The 20,884-nt window shown below is 40.8% G+C and overlaps 3 protein-coding genes across 4 annotated transcripts; 2 read left to right on the forward strand and 1 right to left on the reverse strand.

Moving 5' to 3' along the window:
- Positions 1 to 870: 870 nt before the first annotated feature.
- LOC310990404 (GTPase IMAP family member 4-like) lies at positions 871 to 3,484 on the forward strand (the record flags this gene model as incomplete). Its single annotated transcript, XM_083977749.1, has 3 exons — positions 871 to 877; positions 1,834 to 2,529; positions 3,456 to 3,484. The coding sequence occupies 3 exons, from the start codon at positions 871 to 873 to the stop codon at positions 3,482 to 3,484; spliced, it is 732 nt and encodes a 243-aa protein (XP_083833875.1).
- Positions 3,485 to 5,365: 1,881 nt separating this feature from the next.
- Positions 5,366 to 17,763, forward strand: LOC310989900 (tetratricopeptide repeat protein 39A). 2 transcript variants are annotated; one of them, XM_083977052.1, is made up of 18 exons: positions 5,366 to 5,619; positions 6,235 to 6,339; positions 6,870 to 7,001; positions 7,322 to 7,374; positions 8,618 to 8,685; positions 8,828 to 8,892; positions 8,976 to 9,075; positions 9,172 to 9,237; positions 9,351 to 9,459; positions 10,240 to 10,307; positions 11,453 to 11,512; positions 11,761 to 11,922; positions 12,022 to 12,113; positions 14,369 to 14,489; positions 14,575 to 14,686; positions 15,093 to 15,207; positions 16,257 to 16,373; positions 17,001 to 17,763. In XM_083977052.1, exons 1-18 carry the CDS (start codon positions 5,585 to 5,587, stop codon positions 17,107 to 17,109), a joined length of 1,689 nt encoding a protein of 562 aa, XP_083833178.1. In that variant the 5' UTR covers positions 5,366 to 5,584; the 3' UTR covers positions 17,110 to 17,763. The 2 variants fall into 2 exon arrangements, with proteins under 2 accessions (XP_083833178.1, XP_083833179.1); XM_083977053.1 differs by lacking the exon at positions 5,366 to 5,619 and adding an exon at positions 5,927 to 5,970.
- Positions 17,764 to 18,068: 305 nt separating this feature from the next.
- Positions 18,069 to 20,597, reverse strand: gadd45gip1 (growth arrest and DNA-damage-inducible, gamma interacting protein 1). The gene is made up of 2 exons (XM_083977845.1): positions 20,188 to 20,597; positions 18,069 to 18,598 (listed from the first exon to the last, which is right to left on the reverse strand). The coding sequence occupies exons 1-2, from the start codon at positions 20,574 to 20,576 to the stop codon at positions 18,307 to 18,309; spliced, it is 681 nt and encodes a 226-aa protein (XP_083833971.1). The 5' UTR covers positions 20,577 to 20,597; the 3' UTR covers positions 18,069 to 18,306.
- Positions 20,598 to 20,884: the final 287 nt, after the last annotated feature.

Consider the following 20,884-nt stretch of genomic DNA (forward strand, 5'->3'; position numbering starts at 1 on the left):
TAAAAAGACCAGGTAGAGGCTAGACAGGCAGACTAGTCCCTCTCTGCGCTCTGCTGCGTAATTACGCACAACCATGTGGATATTCCTCTATCAGCATGTCTTAAAGAAGGGAGTCACCTGTTGAGTAACGCACGTTTCCTTATATTGAAAGCCTTGTCGGAATGTACGTCTAAATGGTGGGATGTCGGAATGACAGCATGTAACCCTTTCTGCATTCTACAGTGGTTTATATTGGATTTCACATCATGAGAAACAAGTGTCATCAATTTTTAGTCACTGTGTTTGACGGATGATAAATGTGTTTTGTTTGTTTTTAAGTTTTGCCACTTGTATTTACCATTATGCATCACAAGTGCATCACAGTGACTGTGTTTTATTGCATGAGAATTGTGTTTAGAGTTTTGCAAAAGCAATGACTGAGATCTGCAAATAATGTTTTAAGATAGTTTATGGTTTTGTCAAAAGGATGTTCGATTTGGAGAATGAGTTTAGACAACTAACCCACTAAACTCGCTTCGCAGTAGTACAGCCCTCTGCTTCCCTCATTGTCGTCCCATGATCAAGGACATGGTGATGATCTTCCTCGACACCTTCCTCCTGAGTCTGATGTGTTTGAGGACACAGCCAATAGTGGACAGAGACACTGTTGATTCCATCAAAGCTGACGGTGTCTTCAATCACAGGGCAGCGTCTCCGCCCTCTGACTATATTCTTTATCAATGAAAACTTGACATGTTTCTGAGAGTGGTGGGGTGCGTGTGTTGGGGGGCGGGGGCAGCATTATAAAACAGAGAGGAAAGTGAACTGAATGTATTCACTTGCTCTTCAGCAGCAGAGACTCAACACATCCTCCACCTGGAAAAGACAAACATGACTGGTAAGGTTTTTTACTATTCAAAGTAGGGATGTCACGATTACAGATTTTCTTGGTACAATTATTGTCAGAGAAATAATCATGGTATTACGATTATGATGATTATTATGCAATAATCAATTTCTTTTAAACACTATGAATGTGTAAAATCAAATATAGCCAAAATATACTTACATAACTGATTGTTTAAACAAAATATTTGAAATATGTATTAATATAGGACCAATTATTAATCCCCCATGGGAAATGTTTCAAATCTATACTTTAATCTTTTTTTATTTTTTTTAATTACAAATGACACGCTTACATTTAAATTCCTACCAATTCAGTGTTATGTACTGTACATAGGTACATAGTACGTACATGTAAATTTACCAGTATCTGTGCATTTACCTTTACTTTGCCAACATGGTTCTGACATATTATCTTTTTTGGAAAGTGACGGTATTTAGGAATCTTTACGATTAATTAATTGTAGCTTTTAATACCACGATTAATTGTGAAAACAAGTAATCGTGACATCCCTAATTCAAAGGTATTATGATTTGTTTAATTTACAGTGACTTCATTTAGAAAAATATAATTTTCTATTCTAAAGTTGAGCTACTCATCAAGCAGAAGATTAGCACTTGAGAGTTGGTACCATGTTAGATGTGATGTTAGAATGAGCAGCACATGGGCTCCTCTATGGAGCTACTGTATTGTTGTTACTTTATTAGCTCAGGGCAAAAGAGAGGTTACACACAAATCTTTTTTACAGATCGCCGTGAGCATTTGTGGATCTGCCTCAGCAGATGTTGCAGAAATGACGTGTAAAAAGACAACCAATCAGAGCTCCTGCCTGACTTGGAACTGACGACAGACATTTACAGATCTATTATAGATCTGTTCACACCCTCACAGATTTCACTGTCTGTTAACAACAATGGTCAGTAATGAGTTTTAATATTCTCCCACAGATCTCAGGATTGTACTCGTTGGGAAAACTGGCGTTGGAAAGAGCGCAGCAGGAAACACCATCTTAGGAAGACGAGTCTTTGGATCAACATTGTTGTGTCAGAAGGAAACAGGGGCTGTTGATGGTCAAACAGTGACTGTTGTTGATACTCCAGGTCTGTTTGACACAAGTAAAGGAATGAACCAAGCCAAGAGAGGGATCGCTAGTTCCGTCTCGTTTGCTGCTCCTGGTCCTCATGTGTTCCTCATCGTGATGCAACCAGGCAGATTCACTGAAGAAGAAAAAGAAACAGTGAAGATCCTTCAGAGGATGTTTGGAGAAGAAGCAAGAAAGTACAGCATGGTCCTGTTCACCCATGGAGACGACCTAGAAGCAGAAGATGTTACCATAGAGACACTGATTTATGGGATTCGACCTCTCCATGACCTCATCACTCAGTATGATGGAGGATACCACGTGTTCAACAACAGAGACAAGAAGAATCATGACCAAGTCACTGAGCTGCTGAAGAAGATCAACGTGCTGGTTCAGAGAAATGGAGGAAGCTGCTACACCAATGAGATGTTCCAAGAAGCTAGGAGAGCCATCAGAGAAGAACGGAAACGTCTGAGAGAAAATCCAGCTATGGATCCCGAAGAATCAAGAAGAGCAGCTCTCAGAAGTGTGGGAGGTCCAGGAAGAGCTGTATCTGAGGCGGGTTGGTGTTGTGGTATTCTTTAAGAAAAATGACATAAAAGGTTGAAAACAACAAGACCAATGAAAAGAAAGTTATGCCACCTTTAAAGATCAAGTCAACAATAACCACATTACATTTTATGTTATTTTGTGTTGGTTTGAATAGTTAGAATATAATTATTTTTCATGTTCTTATGTTGTTTCACTCCACCGTGGCATTATCGTTGCTGACTGCCATTATCTGCCTACAGACATTGCAACATGCTCTTTAGCACCACTTAATGGATGAGAGAGTACAAGGCAAAGTGGAGAGTCATGAGACAAGAGTGAACTATGTATGACCCCTTGTAACACCTGTTGTTTTTCTGAAAGTTGTTATGCTCGTGCTAATCCATTGAATAGCCACCAGGCAGGGATTGAAGAAGGGCTCGCGAAATCGTTTGGAAGTCTATGGCAGCCTCTTGGATGCTATGGATGATATGAAATCAGTCGCTCGGGCGCTTTGTCGCTCTCTTGGCAGTGCACTTTGTTCTGAAGTAAATTAAAGACAACTGTACTTGAAGATCCGTCTTTTCCAGCGTCGTGTTTTGAGTTTTTGAGTTTATTTTACTTAAATGGAGAAGAGAATTTAAAGGCCCAAATAGGACGATATATACGTTCTGTTAATTTTCTTCTACATTGGCAAGCCTGTGTCATTCTGTGATATTTAATATTGATGATTGATTAGCTGCAGCCCATAAAGAGGGAATCATTATTTCCATCTCTGTGTGATCTTAATGTGCAGTTCATTACTGTAGTTTCCTTTTAACTTTGACTTCTAACAATTACAAAATAAAATCATTAAGATCAGACCACTGTTTATCCACATTCTGGTTCACAACAGTTCAGATTAAAAATGACACAAATATTTGTGATGATGATTTTTGTGTCACTCTGATGTGTTCACAGCACCGAGGTCTGCAGCCAGACTGTCTTGAATGATTTTGAAAATGAGAACTTGTGACTTAAGTGCAGTTGTTTAGCCACAGGGTGGCGCAGTTTTTACATGAATAGTAGACCTCAGTGCTACCACGGCGGATGATGGCCAACACAGACCAAGAATGTCCTGAAGTAGGCTACAAGTATAACTTCAGTTAGACTCAAATGTAACTTAAAGTACACTCAAACTTAATATTACAGTGTTGATATTAAAATGTATACTTATAAAATATGTTATCATTGCATGTTACAATGACAATTTTGAACATAGCCTACATTTCAAAATATATCAAAAATGTGTAAAAACAAATTTAAAATAAGTACACTTTAGAAATTACACATAAATTTCACGGTATTTTAGTGTAATATATTTCTTTCTGGCGTAAAGTAGTAACTGCTTCAGCCCGGCCCAAAATCTCTAGGCAAGTAAACGTAATCAGAAAATGTAGGGGGGTTGGGTGGGGGTGACCCAGTTAACAATACAAACATCATACTAAACTGGCCAGGGTGCCACAGCAGGCTCTCGATACAAGAGTGGTACAAGGTCCTCTTAAGCTTGGCCTCCAGATTGTTCTTCCTGAGGACCCTGGACAGACAATGTAGTGGCCTTCCTCATTGTTGGGCCCATGTCTGGATCACTGGAAATGACAGTAAAATACACCCTAACGTACAGTAGGCTAAAGAGTGAACATGTCAAAGTGGAGAAAGACTTTAATGTTCAGGCAGTGAAAAACAATTGTAGGCTACTCATATCTCTGTGGTAGCTACTTCATTAACTATTCCAATCCAAACGCATTATAAAGTGTTACCATAACGAATAATTGAATAAATAAATCTCATAATGGCGTATCATCAGGACATGGATCTCCCTCACCTTAACTCTTGATTTCATCAAGTCAGCAGCTGCACCAACAGCCGCATCTTTGCCTACACTATAAATATGACAATAGTGCCCTCATGTGTTTGCTTTACATAAACACATCTGACTGAGAGATGCGAATCTACATTTTTGAAAAGTGTTGAGTAAAGAAAGAAGTACCCTAGGCGTTATACACTGAAATATCGAATTAATAACGAATCAATTAATAATGTGTCTCCCCTCCGTAAAGTAATGACCTACTTGGCATTTTATCTCCTACTGGCCTTGAACAAAACTGATTTTCGTCCTACATATTCACATCCATATGTCAGGTTGTGTAATGCTCATGCTATATTGTTGTGTGTGTGTACATGTCAACTGTCATTTATGTATTTTATGTATATTAAGGCAGCTTTTTACCATGCACTGAGTCCACAACAAATTCCCCCTGTGGGACATTAAAGTTTATTCTATTCTATTCTATTCTATTCTATTCTATTGTTGTTGCATTCAGGAGACATCGTAAATTATCTTCCACTTAGGGAAAACCCATTAATTCATGTCTCAACTAGGCTACATTAGTGACACTACCCTACCCGATCCTAATTGACATTAACATGACTGGTAAGTTAACTGATGTGATGTTGATCATGGGCTTAGGGGTGAATATTGTTTTCTGAGTTAACCATGACAACGCACATTTCCAACTTTTTTTTTTCTCAACTTGGTCGCAGCGTACGTTACCTTGTGATAGTTTACTGAACAGTTTTCCTGGAAGTTTGGCGGTTGACCATTATTTGGAGGATTTACTGCGACCCCTGCAGAAAACAGAGGAGAAGTGACGTTATTATAGTTTCGGGGGGGCTACATTTCCCTCCCCGGCTCTCAGCCCCTTTCATTCAGATCCTGTTAGTTGACAGTGTAACGAGTGCGTGGCAGCGGTGTCACAGAGGAGGAGTCAGGTGCGCCTCTATTGCGCACACTCACACTGTTGGATCTACACATATGAACACAAGCGACCTACTCTGCTCCTCCTGAGCGCTTCACTCGATTTTAACCAACCAGAAAGTTTTTTTTTTTTTTTTTTTTAATTACTTGACGCCAGCTTCGATGTCGCCGGTCTAAGTTTGAGTGCTTGGTTTTCCAGTGCGAGTCCTGAATGCGTCTTGAGTTTCTGCGAGTAGATACCTGTGAGCTCCTGACCTAACAGGTGTTGGGGCACGCCGCCCGGAAAGCGAACATGTCCAATGGGAAAGACGCAAATGCTGCAGTGGAGTGAGTAGCTTTACACACTGACAAACTGAAAACCCACAGAGTCGCTAAAAGTCTGAGTGACTCTCACCACGAGTCATGATGTTAAAATATCTTGGTGGTCGAGTAGTAACCGGTTTGTATTTGCTCAGGCGAAACCTGCACTGGAAATACAAATACTTCTTATATATAGCTTCGTCTGCAATAAGAAATGTCCATAAACCGCCTTCTGCTCTGCGTTTTTCTTTTTCTTTTTGGTTAGATCGGGGTTTGTCAGCTGGCAGGTGGATTCAAGTCACTGCTGTGTGGTGGTGGTGGTGGTGGGGCGGAGTCCTGTGTAGGCTACTTCTGGATGCTTTCAATGACTGATGCAGAGTGTGTGGATTTCCCAGTCCACACTTTGGAACTAAACTACTGATGCTTTTGTCAACATTGAACACTTTTCACATCTGATTTGCTCAAATTGCATCAAAATACATTATCTGAAAACTGGAGTGCATATTATTCATTCAGTGTAACACATGTTCATCAGTGCTGCTGACTTAGGCTTCTTAACCTCACCTTTTCAGAGCACACAGGCCAGTTACACTTTAGTGCATTTGCATGTGTTTGTTGATCCATGCTTGTTTTGTGTGGCAGCTCTTCGCAGATGACCCTGAAGGAGTGTCTGGATGAATGTGTGGAGGCCTTGGATCTCTTCCTTAACAACCACTTCAGCGAGAGCCTGGAGAGGCTGCGGCCAAGGTAACAGAATAATCCCGAGTCATGTTTGTCTCTACAGAGGTTTGAACCAGCTGTTGCTCCCTGAGCTTTCCAGTAGGTTTGTACTGTAACTTTCTGTAGTTGTACATGTTCGCAGAGGAAGGCCATGCTTTTAGAATGATATCAGCTGCATTTGGCCTGTGCTGGAAACCTCTGTGGTGCGAATTGTGAAGTAGTTTAGTGGTGCTTCCTGTCAGCCAAGACATGAGGGTGGCCCTGGCAGGCTTCACTTCTCCAGGATATGAAGTGTTTGCTGAGGCTGACGCCCAAGGTTTGAGTGACTGAACAGCCAGGAGAATGGCAGCCCTGCAAAATAAACACAATGCACAAGACCGAATGGGATGGTGGAGCAGATAGGATGAATAAAGAGAGAAAGATATTTACTCTTATCTTCTCTCAACAGGAAAATGTGCAGGCCACACGGTAGCTGTCCTCCTTTTAACATTAACTCTTGTTTGCTCACCGTGTGATGTGTATGATGTTGATCCTTCGCCTCCATGTTTCCTATGTAGAGTCAACGAGAGTATGTACCATGCTCTTATCTACGCCACAGTGCTAGAAATGCAGGCCATGATGACGTTCCAGCATGATGACATCAGCAACGCAGGAAATACCATGAAGAGTGCCCAGGAGGTCTGTCAGAGGTCAGGACGTCTTTTGAGTGGAGACTGTGGATTGTTTCCACCAGCATTGTTTTTCTCATTATACAAAGACTATAATTAAAAAAAAACACACACATCTTCAAAAACACCACGGCTGCAAGAGGCAAATTTACATAAGTGCATTTACATGGTTCATCTCTGCTAATTTGACTGAGTCTTTATGAGAGAAGCCACAATAAAGTTGCTGTAAAGATAACCGAATTGGACACAGGCAATTCATGGATGCTTGTTGTGTTAGAGAAGACGTGGTCACTAGAGCACAATGTTTTGTGTTGATAGTAAAATGCTGTTTGCTGTTTCAGGTTTCGACAGAAATCTCCAGGTCTGACCAACAAGTCTGAATCTCTGACTGAAGGTAAAAGGCTTGAAGGTTGAGGGTATATTTTCTCTATACCCAGTGTTGTGATTGATTGCGTCCTTTTTAAATCTACAGATTGTTAAAAGATCAATCGTAACTGATTGCACTGGGAAAGTCAAGTAGTTTTTTCAGATATTTTATGACCGATTGATTAGAATCAATTTATCCTCAGGGGTGTACTGTATGCCAGTACGTACAGTATGTCTTTGCCAAATGTCATGACAAACATTTAAAGCAGAAGTAAGCGATCCGGTCGTTTTGGCTAATGCTGCGTTCCAGGCAGGCTTTTGAAACCGTAAATTACAGCTTCAAGTCACGACTTACGACTTTGTAGCGTTCCAGGCAACCCACTCGTGTTTTTCCGACCTGTTTTACCTGTGAAAGTCACTATAACGGCCACTCGTAACTTCTGACCCGTGAACTCGTACCAGATCGAACTGGTACGACTTCACAGGTCGGAAAAACACGAGTTACGGGCTGCCCTGAACGCACCATAACTTCTTGTCAGCCGATGGAGTTAGCAGCCCCCGCCCTCGTCATGGATCTATTGGTCCTTGTCCCTACGTCACCACATTCAGGCGCATCCCTTGGCTGCACACACAGCCCTTCATGCCGTTCTCTCTCCTCATTGGATAAAACTTGTAGGATACGAGAAAAGTTTTCTCCTCGGCTCAGAGCAGAGCAGAGGGACTGACAGACCCGTGTTTCGGTCTAAACACTCTATGTAAGTGATTGCTGTCGGAAGATATAACTATTTAAGACTTATATTAACACAAATATATCGCTTACTTCTGCTTTAACTATTTCACTCAGGACCACAACTGTAATAATGAAGTATTCTTTGTGAGACGCCATGAGATCAATCATGAATATGATATGACCATCCTCTGAGCCATGTGGCTAGTGAGGCTAAAAGCTACTTTAGCACTGTTGGTGTATGATGGGAAAGAGTTGAGCAAATCAGGGATTTATCATTAGATAATGGATGGAATGGATTTTGCAAATGCAGTAGGAAGATTAAATCTTTTTCAGGAAAAAAATGAAAAGATTGATTATATTCTTCTGAACCCACTCATCAAATATGTTGAAGTCATTTAGAGAGAGTGGAGGGTCAAGTCTGGAGGCTCCTGTTCTGTGGATCAAACCTACAGCACTGTCTGGATTCTGTGCTTTATTGGTTGTTGACAAATGATCATTTCATGCTATTTATCAATGTGTGTGTATCAATGTGTTTTTGCAGTGCAGCTTCATGCTGAGGTGTGTTATGCAGAGTGCCAACTCCAAAGAGCTGCTCTCACCTTCCTACAGGTGCAGTAAAGTACCCCACCTTTTGAAACACAGAAGCAATGATCAGTGAATAAAAAAATATAGGTCTCATATTTGTTGTAATTTAACCACATTTAATCAACATCTGATCTTGGATGATTTAGTTTTATTCTACTTTTTGCAGGATGAGAGCATGGTGAGTTTTATCAAAGGAGGCATCAAAGTACGAAACAGCTACCTGATTTACAAGTAAGTTAACAGATAGACAACTTTAGGTTATCACACTGAGCTGTGGTGTTAATTATTTGACATGATTGTCTTTTATCTTCCAGAGACCTGCATTCCTTCATAAAATCTCGCAACTGTATTAAAGGACCCAGCCACATGCACTTAGAGGGAGGAATATCTTTTGGAATAGGAGCATTTAATCTGGTATGTCACTAATAATCTTAATCAATGCTACAGGTGAACTGCACTGTGTTTTGTGTGTCTGCACCACAGACTTCATCAGGTCTTCTTTATTCACAGACACTCTCTTTATTTCCTCCTCGGATACTCAGAGTCTTGGAGTTTGCAGGCTTTTCAGGAGACAAGGTGTAATGTTTATTAATGTCCCTCCATTGAGAATTCACTTTTTAAACAACTCACTCACATTCATGTTAATTCATGTACATAAATCACTCATAACATGTGTGGCCCTGTTGTAGGAATATGGTCTGTCTCTGCTGAGTGATGGTGCCACAGGGATGAACCTGCGCTCCATGCTGTGTGCCCTGCTGCTGCTCTGCTACTACACCTTTCTGACCTTCATACTAGGTAGTGGTAGCTGTACTGCGCCCATAGGTCGCATCGTATCGTGTCGTATACAGGGCCGTTGCTAGGAATTCTGGGTCCCCTTAAAGAATACTAAAGTGGGCCCCTCCCCCTAACTTTTCCTTTTTTTTTCTTAGTATGTATTATCGTTTTTATTTAGCCTTCTTTGTTTTGATGCTAATGCAGCATTACACTGCAAAAACTCAAGTATCTTAGCAAGAATATTTGTCTTATTTCTAGTCAAAACAAATCTCATTCTACTTAAAATAAGACACATCATATTAAAAGTAGCTTGTTTTTAGACACTTTTTACTTCTTTCAAGCATATTTTCACTTGGAATAAGTAGAAAAATCTGACAGTGGAGCAAGTTTTTCTTCCTAATTACAAGCACAAAAACTTACTTTCACTGGCAGATTTTTCTATTTATTGTGAATTTAAGTGAAAATTATCTAAAAAACAAGTTAATTTTTAGGTAATGAGTCTTATTTTAAGTGGAAAGAGATTCGTTTTGACTAGAAATTAGACATTTGGACAAGAAATAAGACAAATATTCTTGGAAAGATGTTGAGTTTTTACAGTGTACTATGAGTATTAGTCAGGGTCTTACGCAGAATAAATCAGCCATACAAAGATTAGACTACTGGGGTTTTTTATGGGCCCCACTGGGCGCTGGGCCCCTAGAATGCACCTTTCTCCCCTATACAACGGCCCTGGTCGTATACTGTAGCAATGCAATGCTTCGTATCACATCAAATCTCATTTCTTTGTTTCTATCCTCACAGGGACAGGTGAGGGGGAGGTGGCTGAAGCAGAGAGGCTGCTGAAGCCTTTCCGTCTTCGTTATCCGCGGGTGAGTGCAAACAAGGATATTCTAAGTCACTTTGCATGTCTGAATTAAAGGTGTTGATCAGGGTTGTGTGCTATTCTCGTGGAATGGTGCCCCAATGACTTTGAATGTAAGGAGTACACAAATAAACAAGTCATGGTGAGAGCTATGTTGTCTGTGGAATCACCTGCAGACTTGGCAACAGTAAATTTGACAGTGTTGAGGGAAGGGAGTTAAAAACGTATTAGTTGTTTTATTTAACCTTCTCTGTCTGAGTGAAATCTAATTTGTGTAGTTTATGATTTACATTAATTTACACTGGACTCACCAAAGGATTAAGGAGATCAAAGGTGGAAAAACGCTGCCAAAAAAGTCAAACGGGGGAACTCTGTGCATGAACTTTGACCTACCATGCTTGCCGTAGCTGCTATTTTCACATGCAACAAGGGGCTTTTAAAGTGGTTGGGATCAGCTGTTTTCTAGCCTAATGTAACTCATTTTAAGACATTCCCACATGTTACCACGTCTCAGAAATGTAATTGTAAAATTGGCAAGAATTTGGTCCAAAACTACAAAAACAAGATCCAGGTTGTAATAAAACCTGAATTTTTTTTTTTATTATTATTGCTGATGAATTCAGACTGTGGTTTGTAATGTGTATTACATGCTGTTCTTTTTGTTGGTTTGTAATGTTTTGAAGTTCCTCATTCAAAGTTATGTTCTCTTTTGTTCGCATTTTTTCTTTTATTTCTATCGTGTATTTGCACACATGCAGTTGTTCCCTCACACCCTGATTGCTTTCATCCGATACCTGCTCCACCTTCCACTTCCACAGTCTGTCCTGCTCCCTGAATCCTGACGGCATCTTTCCTTCCTTTATGTGTACTCACACACACCTTCATGTTATCACTCTGCTTGACTCACATTCCTTTAAATTTACAGTCCCTGTTTCTACTCCACCTTTTCCCTACATGCCAGCCCATCCCAGAGAGCAAACTTAAAGCTCTGACACAGTGTGTACCAAACCACAAGACTAGTGTCTTGGTTACACACACCAATAGTAATAATTTGAGAGTAAGTTGACAGTCACTTGTAATAATAAAACACTGGAGGCTGAAATGACATTTCATGTGTTTGCCCCCCCCCCCCCCTCCCCCCCCTCTGTCCAGGGAGCGATCTTTCTCTTTTTTGCAGGCAGGACTGAGGAGATCAAAGGAAACATTGATGAGGTGTGTTTCAGAAAATGTGTCTGATACAAGGATAGAAATGATGAATTATTACCTGCAGATTAAATGTTCATAATACAACATTTCATATATTAACATAATAGTAATGTGTGGCACCTTGTAATTGTAGCAATACACATTATCGCTATGTTTTAGCCAGTGAGCTCTAAAGGACACACAACATACCTTGAATGCATCGTCACTGTTACACATTATTCTGCTGTATGACATCATTTCTCTGATGCTATCAGGCGGTGGCGCTCTTTGAAGATGGCTGCAAGGCTCAGCAGGCATGGAAGCAGTTCCACCACATGTGCTACTGGGAGCTGATGTGGTGCTTCACCTACAAACGAGCGTGGAAGATGGCCTACTTCTACGCAGACCTGCTGAGCCAGGAGAGCCGCTGGTCCAAGGTACATACCTGTGAACCGTCAAGTTTTTGTCTCGATTAATCTTGTCAAACATCTTGAAGAACAAAAGGAATGAATGCTGCTTGTATGTCTGTCTCTCAGGCCATGTATGTCTACATGAAAGCTGCTTACCTCAGCATGCTGCCTAATGATGAGTCCAGGCCGTTTGGGGAGGACGAGGTTCAACTCTTCAGGTGATTATGTTGTCATTTTTGACTATTGTTCTTAGGCTCAGAGTATACTCACCTTTTACCAGTGAGTGCATATAAACTAAGGGGTTAAAGTGGCATTGTTCCCACAAAGTTCAAAGACAGTTGATGACTTTGAACTTTGTGGGAACCTGGAGGGTTATAAAGTGGATCCATCTGCCAGGAGTACATCAGGACGCATTCAATGGCCAAAGCTGCAATGTCTTCTGGGAGGGCTTATGGTTGAACACTCGAGGAAGTTACTGGAAAGGAAGTTAACGATAATGCCACACACATTTTTAAAGATCTTATATAATTACCAAGTGCAGAGACATTTCCCCTCAGGTAGAGGAAGTAATAGTTATGACACATCAGTCAGATGTGACTAGATAGACTAGATATGTCAGACATCTAGTTGAAGTAATAAGAAAACTGATCTCTTGGTGTTCGGTATGCATTGACCTCTGTGTGTGTGTGTGTGTGTGTGTGTGTCATAATCTTCATCATTTTGATCATTCAAAATGTGTCTGAGAGCGAGAGAGACAAGAGAGAGAGAGCCAGTGGTGGCAGGTGGAATTATGGAATTAATAGAAAATAAAGGGAAAAGACAACATTGCTTCAGATTTTTTTTAAAAAGGAAAAAAAAGAGAAAAAAGCAGATTTAGTACTGACTGAGTTTCCTATCATTGTAATGGCAAGAATTGTTGGAGTGTATGAAACTTAAACTGAACTCAGGACTGGTCTAGTGGGGAGCTGTGGCTGGAGAGCCAAAACAAAACTCATCTTTGAAATCTTTTGGCCTGGACCAGCCATTGAAGGGCTGTTCCCTCTGCTTCACGGGCCTGTTTCAGGCCACACTGTCTTCTTCCACCACTTCTGCCCTGTTCTCATCACTATCTTAATTGCTTACTGTCAGATATTAATATATGAAAGGAGGCTCCCACATGCTTGAGCTTTACACATGTCCAGAGATTTGATATTAGCCTACCCTTTACAGCAGGTAGCCCACACACACACACACACACACACACACACACACACACACACACACACACACACACACACACACACACACACACACACACACACACACACACACACACACACACACCTGTTGCTGTGCTGTCTGTCTCTGTTCCTCGGCTCTCAGGACTGTTCTTTTGGGCTCTTAATAATTAGCATGGACGGCCCAACCCGTCCGGACGCGCTGGTTGGAGCCGGGTTCGTGCTGAGAATATGACTCAGTGAAGCCAGGCTGGGCCTCCTTCTTCTTCTTCTTCTTTTTCACATGCCTGTAATGTGCCTCTGCTACATAGCTAGCATTAGCATTAACAGCACCAGTCTTGCGGAAACATTGTGAGTTCAGCATCAAACCTTACGTCTTTATTCACCATCTGCGTTCCGAGGCAGAAAAAAACACCACAACAACTCTTGTCACTACCACATCTTTTCTGCTACATGAGTTAGCATGCTAACCAATGTCAGCTCGCCTTGTCTTTTTCCGATAGCGAGTCACTAGAGCCTCCTATAGAGGGTATGCACGTGACGTCACGGTACTCGGAAGTCGCTGTGGAACGTCCACTGAGTGGCAAATAGACGAGTGGCAGAGCCGCCAAAGTTTAAAAACGACGCAGTAACGAAGCGATTTCCTCTGAGCCCACACAAGCATGTAAAGCAGCATGACCTAACAGAGCTGCTGAAAATCTTGAGGATACGTTTCACTTTGACCGAGTTACATTCAAGAACCTGTTCTCAATGACGGAAAGTAAATTCACTGGAGCTGTAATTTTTTTCGATGGATCAGCTGTGTTTACAGTTTCAGGTGTCATAGTTATGATATTTAGACAGATAAATCAGTCCTCTAACACATCCTACAGTTTGACTGGTCAGAGTTTTTCAGAATAAAAGCAACTCGTGTTTTAGTGTCGGGAGTCACTGTCAGGACGACAGTAACAGCTGTAATCTGGTCCCTCTGCACAGTAACAGTGAGCCACTGTCACACTAACAGACGGTTTTGGGGAGCTGGTTGTCAATTCCTTTTGACATCAATTTGTTTTGATATAAGATATTTTATCCAGTTTATGAGTCCACCGCTATCCGCCAGCATGTTGAGGGAGGTTTGTTTTGCCACTCAGTCCGAACGAACGCGACGTAAACGCATACCCTCTATAGCACTCAGCTGATTATATTCTTGCCAAGTGTGATCAGCACCACCTGTGGGAGGTCCATATTCATAACCGTATATTGTCCTGTGTCTTTAGACAAGTACATACCTTCAAGCAGAAGATAGCAGGAAAGTCTCCTCCGACTGAGAAGTTTGCTATTCGTAAAGCCAGACGCTACAAGGCTCACTCTCCAGTCAAACTCCCAGTACCAGTGCTGGTAAAGCTTCACACACACAAACACACTACAGTGTATGTTTGACTCACAGAGTGGTTCTATAATATTGTTTCCTGCTACCTTTTAGGAGATGATGTACATGTGGAATGGTTTCAGTATGATCAGCAAACGACCAGAGCTGACTGAAGGCATGATGCAGACTTTAGTGGAAGCAGAGCGCACCCTGCTGGAGTCTCCAGGTAAAAGAGCATACCCTTAAAGGGATAGTAGCATTTTTTTAAAGTGGGGTTGTATGATCTACAGATAGCCCCTAAGTACGCAGTTTTTATTTGGAGCTAACCAACTACTGATCGGCGGGCGCTAAACCTGGGCGGAGGGATACGTGAGTTGGTTACGTCCATTCACAACAATGCATGTTGTAAATCTCTGGGCAGGGCTATGGGCTGGCGTTGCAGGAGTGCAGAGAGTCTTCTACTGCAAATAAAGTACTTAGGGGCTATTTGTAGATCATACAACCCCACTTTTTAAAAAAATGCTACTATCCCTTTAACCACAAACACCCACTCCCATCCCCCGCCTTTGCTTAAATCTTAAACATAACTATTGTTTTAAGACGAGACTGACGGTGTGTGCTCTCTTATACAGAAAACGAGTATTCAGTAGATGACCGCTGTGTGATCCACCTGCTGAAGGGTCTGTGTTTCAAGAACCAGGGTCTGCTCCAGGCTGCTGAGGAGTGCTTTAACAAAGTGTGCTCCAGGTGAGCTGCAGTAGATTCATTTCCTGCTTAACCATTCTTGAGAAATCCATTAATCCTGCCAACAAAAAAACCCTCAGTGTTTGCACTGCATGTGAAAAGATGCATCGTTGTGCTAACATTGATTTGACTGTGTGTCTTGTTGAATTACTGAATGTACAAAGTTTCAAACTAAAATTTCTATACGTCATTTACACAGTTAAAATAAGAACAAACAGATTCAGTTTAAGGTATTTCTGTTGCCGGTGTAAAACTATGACATTCACAAAGCAAGGAACAGAAACGTTGTACAGGTATATTTCAGTTTAAGAAAAATAAAAAAAAAATAAAAAATAAGCACCTACAAAAAAGGAGAAAGAGAAAAAGAAGGGAAAAAAGAAAAGATAGATAGATAGACAAGCGGTGTCCACTGCTATTTTGCTTGTTTGTTTACTTGTTATTAATATGTTTCATCATCTTTAATTTTTTGAAATAGTGTATAATATTGGTGTTGATACTAAGCCAATGCAATTAGAAAGGGGCAGGTGCTATAAGTTTTTCTTCATCCTGCTCCTTTTCATTTATGGTGACTATGTGTAGCCTACATTATGTAGTATGTAAACCATGAATGGAATAAATCAAAAATGAATGAATGAATACAAATAATCTGGAAACGCCTTTATTCTGAAGTTTTACTTGGCTGGTTACTTGGCTTTTCCTCCTATCTGTCCTTCAAAAAAATGTCTACGGGCATCTCTTAACTGGATGTACAGGTATTTATAGGTCTCAACTTACCTTCCAAGTCACACAGGGAATATTTGTATAGTAGTCAGGAATGGCATCATTATGACTGAAGAGGCTTTCAAACAGGCTTGTGCGAGAAACATTTTGTTTCCTCATTCATTTCAAAAGTCATTGACCCGCATGGAAAAACAAAACCCAGCTGTTCAGCGGCATTACTGTGGATGTCACATACAGTGCGGTGCGAGGTTCTGACATTCAGTATGGCAAAAAATGAGATGGTATGCGACAGTGACAGTTAGGTAATTCCCCTTCTGTCTGTGTGTGTTCAGTGAGAAGAAGATCAGGTTTGACCACTACCTGGTGCCCAACTCTGTGGTGGAGCTGGCTCTGCTCTACATAGACCAAGGCAGAAGGGATGAGGCTATTAAACTACTGCACAAGGCCAGGTAAGTTACAGCTGCACCATCGGAGAAACGGTGAAATCCTCCAACATAATTCAAGTCACATTATAAAGTACAATGTTATTTTAACTCCTGTAACTTAATACAGTAATGCTGTGTTTTCAGAACATACATATGTTACACATCCAGCATTTGGCACTGAAAATCATCTGTAGCCTTTAGATTATTATGAGGGTAGACATTTTTAACTTAAGAAGATTTTAGTGATGTTGGAAGAAATGAAAGCCCTTACCCAGCTGCCTTACACACTAGGATTGTATTTAACACACACAAATGGACATTTTTGTATCCTACTATCAAGTTGAGAATGGGCCCCAACACTTACATTACACAGTAACTACAAATTACAAAGTGACAATTAAAAGGAACAGCGCTCAGTTGGACAAGAAATGTGCTGCATTCAGGAACACTAGAGGTCACTGTTTGCCTGTTAATGCAGATGGACATAGACTGTCCCGCATTCACTTAATATAATAAGGGTAATAATATTGCCTCTATATTAAAGATGTCACTTTTTGCTTCAACTATTTTCATCTGTCTGTCAGACAAGGGCATTACACGTGCACAATAAATGTTCTGTTGTCTAACCCTGTGTGATGATTTGACTTGTAGACAAAACTACAAAGACTACTCCATGGAGTCTCGTACACAGTTCAGGGTGCATGCCGCTCTGGCCAAACTCAAGGCTGACCCCGGTGATGAGGAGGACACTCACCTGTAAGACCACATGTCGTCATGACAGCGGAGGCTCCTCATGTCTCTCCACTTCCTTCACACTGTTGACTGTTTTAAAATGTTTTAATTTATATTCCATTCATCAACAAGTCAATACTGGTATTTTTGTGCCATATTGTGCGATTACATGTCACGGGACTAAGGTATAACTTGAATATTTACAAGAGCCGCCCTGTCCACCCAGAGGCTCCAAACAAAATGAACACGGCGAGTTGAACTTTTGAGTTGGGGAACCTTTAAAGCTTCACCGTCTTCCATAGGTTAACACAGACTTGAGTGTATATAGAGTGGACGTTTTATTTTATGGATGATTTTTTAAATATTTAGATTGAAAATTTAGGAACACTAATCAAGTCAAGTTGATTGACAATCACTATAAATATTAGATGTAATAAATTGTATGACTGTATTATAATAACTTTATTTTTGCTGATATTGTAAGAGCTCTACATAGTGATTACTTCAGCATTATGTTGTTTCCCAAACAGCTGTACAACAATTTTATACAGAATTGTTTTAACTAATTTAGATATAAGTTTACAGGCTTGAATAATTGTATGATCCGACATACTGCAGCCTGTATCCTGTGCTCTCTGACAGATGTTTTGTCACCACACTTGTGTCGGTCTGTTTATGTTAAATGGGAAAAGACAGAAGCATATTAAACGTGTATTAAACATGTGGAACAGCTGCTGTTCTAAACTCACCATTGAAATCTTGGTGTGTTTAAAGGATTGAAATTCAGTGTTTAGATGTATCTGAATCGATGTGTGTTCTTTCCAAAAACTTCCAAATGTCAAAAAAATATTTTTGCACAAATAAATCTTACACATGAACATCTGCAATTTGTCTCATCAAATCACATATTAGCATTATTCTCTGGTTTGTCATCTTGTAATATTTGTCTTCCTCCTTTGAAAATATTCTAGACAAAATGCACAGAGATTCATTTATTTCAGTGACAGCTTAATAGATGGAAATTTTCCAAATATGCACACACAAAAAAACTCTAGATAAACGTTTTATACAGAAGAAGCAGAATGGAAGGAGTTTGCTTAGATCTGCGTGACAACAAACAGATTCTGCCTGGATACCACTGTCCCATTGAACTGTGCTGTGAGCACTGTCCAGCTCATTCAGCGCTGTTAGACCAAAGCCAGTCGTTTCAAGACAATGTCCAAGACTATGAGGAGTCAGCAGGTGGTGTGACAGGAGCTGCCACCTGTTCTTCCTTCAGTCTGCGTTTGACTAGTTTCCTCTTCTTCTTCTCTTCCTTTTCTATCTCTTCAACCATTTCCAAGAACTTGGGGCTACGGGGGTCTATGGCGTAGCCAAAACGCTCTCTGGCCTGAGATAGCAACTTTTCTTTTCGAGCCTTCTCCTCCTTTTGCTTCAGTTTGGCTTCACGCTTCTCTCTGCGCCAGTCAGCGACCATCTTGGGCATTTTGGCCATGTTTGCTGCTATGAGTCTCTCCCTGTGGTGGAAATAGAAAAGATGAGTAAAACAGATGTTGATGCGGTGCTGGGTGCATAGTTGTGTGACGGGCAGTCCACCGCTCTGGTTTTGGGTGAAATGTTTAAACAACTATTGGATGGATCGCTCTGAAATCTGGTTCAGACATTTATGTTCCCCTCAGGACGAACTGTAATAACCAGCTCTGCTTCAGCTTTTCATCTGGTGCCACCGTCAGGTCAATCCCACTGGTTCATATGGTCAGTGCTTTGTTTATTAACAAATACATGCAAAACTAATGACTTAACTGTACTGTGTGTTTAGTGCTCATTTGCTGTTAGCATGCTAACTTGCAAAACGAAGGTGGACAAGTAAACAATGTGGCAGATAAACATCAGCGTGTTGGCATTATGACCTGGAACAACTCACAAATGTATCATTGTGGTGTTGTTGCTAAAACTGAGGCCTGAAATTTAGGCTACAATTAAGAAAAAAAGCAATAAAAAAAAGGGGGATTTATTAGGATACACAGTCCAACTAATAAAAATGAAACCTGACTTCAATCCTTTTCCAGTTTTTTTAGGGGCTGCAGGAAATCATGTCATTGTTGATTGATCAACCAAAATACCAGTACTCAAGTCCATGTAAACACACTGAGTTACTAGATTCTTATCAGGAGGTGGAAAAAGCCTGGGTAGATGATGCAAATCATGAGTTTCAACATTTTCTATTCTACAGATTAGTTCAAAATGATAGTTTGAATTGAATTGCCACAAATGGGATGGCTTGTTTACCAAGGTCAATGGCTGAAAGACAGACAAAGAAAATCATATTGTGCTTATTTTCACAGATCTATTCTATGATCTCTGTTGGGGTCATTTCATTTTCACTGAAAAATAAACAAAAAAACTACTGAATATTATGTTGTGTGATTTTTGTTGGGTCTGGTCCAAAACAAGCAGATTGCAATAAGCCACGTTTCCATTTCAATAATATAATGTCAATTGCTGATTAATTGTTCAGTCCTAATGAAGGATACTGAGCATACATGGACTGTACAGTGATGAAGTATGACAACACTATGCAAACGAATAGAAAACCCAACTGTACTGGGACTAAAACTATGTGGTCAAAAGAAGAACAAGCAATATATTATATAAAATATAAGACAGAATGTTTTATAAATATGGGTCAAACAACAAGATATTAACAAGGTTTTAAGTTGTAATAAAAAAGTGACAGCACCATGTAACTGATGACAATTATCATGGCTTCTTAGTAGCAGCAATAACCTGATAGTTGTCATAGTTTACAGTTGTATGAACCTGTGCACAACATCTTGTTGTGAACTTTCTTGAAGTCAGCTGGTGAGACGATCTTTAGAAACAACTAGTGTTGTCAAACGACCTTGTGGAATTGATTATTAATCAATAATTAATCAGTCTATGTAGTGTCTTATGTCAGTGGACGTTTTAATACGCTCTAAAGAACTGCTACAAAAAATGTTTTGATGAGATATAAAATGAAAGACTGAACTGGGATCAGAAGTTAGGGTTGCACAGTTTATCTTGGCTGTCCGATAATTGACGCACTAGCGTCAGCATGACTTACTTGGCCAGTCTTTGTTCGGTTTCCTCCTTCTCCCTGATATTTATGTTTTTCAGCATCACCTCTAACGGAGGATGCCACTCGTTCTCCTCCGTGATGATCTTGTCCAGCTGCTCGTGGCTGGGCCACAGCGACGCAGGGTCGATGCCCGACGCGGAGCCGTAGCGGCCGAACAGCTTCCTGTCGTACCGGGCCGTCCGCTGCCACTCCGGCGTCTTGTCGTCGTCCCGGTCCGGGATGTACGGCTCCCGGAGGCTCCTCAGCGGTCTGGGGTTGTAGGACGCTGCCTGCAGCACCGAGCCACACGGACACTGTGTGGGTTTACAGGATGAAAATCCCTGTAAAGTCCTACAAAACACCGCTGTCCTCCTGGACAACATGGACGCCGCCATCTTTCCTCTCCCACAGGAAGGACCCCGGATGAAAAGATAGGTGACCTCCGCAGCGCCTGTTCACAAACACTGAGGAGTCCTAGTTTTCTGCCACTGTTGGAGTTGGAAATTGTTCTTTGAACAGGTAAAACCATATTGCACACACTATTAAATGCAAGGTATGTTTTTTTTTTACACAGCACGTTCTGTTTCTAAATGTGTCAATCAAATTGTCTGACGTGAAGCACAAAGTATAAAAGGCATATAAAAAAGGAAATGGAGGGAAAATGTGCATAAACAGCGTAGGCTATTTGTTTATCGATAGGCTA

Source organism: Trachurus trachurus (genome assembly GCF_905171665.1).
Source record: "Trachurus trachurus genome assembly, chromosome: 8".
NCBI classification, from domain to species: domain Eukaryota; kingdom Metazoa; phylum Chordata; class Actinopteri; order Carangiformes; family Carangidae; genus Trachurus; species Trachurus trachurus.

Coding starts and splice junctions, on each gene's coding strand:
- LOC310989900 (XM_083977052.1), top strand. CDS start 5,585: ATGTCCAATGGGAAAGACGCAAATGCTGCAGTGGA. Junction 7,375..8,617: donor GTCTGAATCTCTGACTGAAG/GTAAAAGGCTTG, acceptor GTGTTTTTGCAG/TGCAGCTTCATGCTGAGGTG. Junction 15,208..16,256: donor TTTAACAAAGTGTGCTCCAG/GTGAGCTGCAGT, acceptor GTGTGTGTTCAG/TGAGAAGAAGATCAGGTTTG.
- gadd45gip1 (XM_083977845.1), bottom strand. CDS start 20,576: ATGGCGGCGTCCATGTTGTCCAGGAGGACAGCGGTGTTTTGTAGGACT. Junction 18,599..20,187: donor ACCGAACAAAGACTGGCCAA/GTAAGTCATGCT, acceptor TTTCCACCACAG/GGAGAGACTCATAGCAGCAA.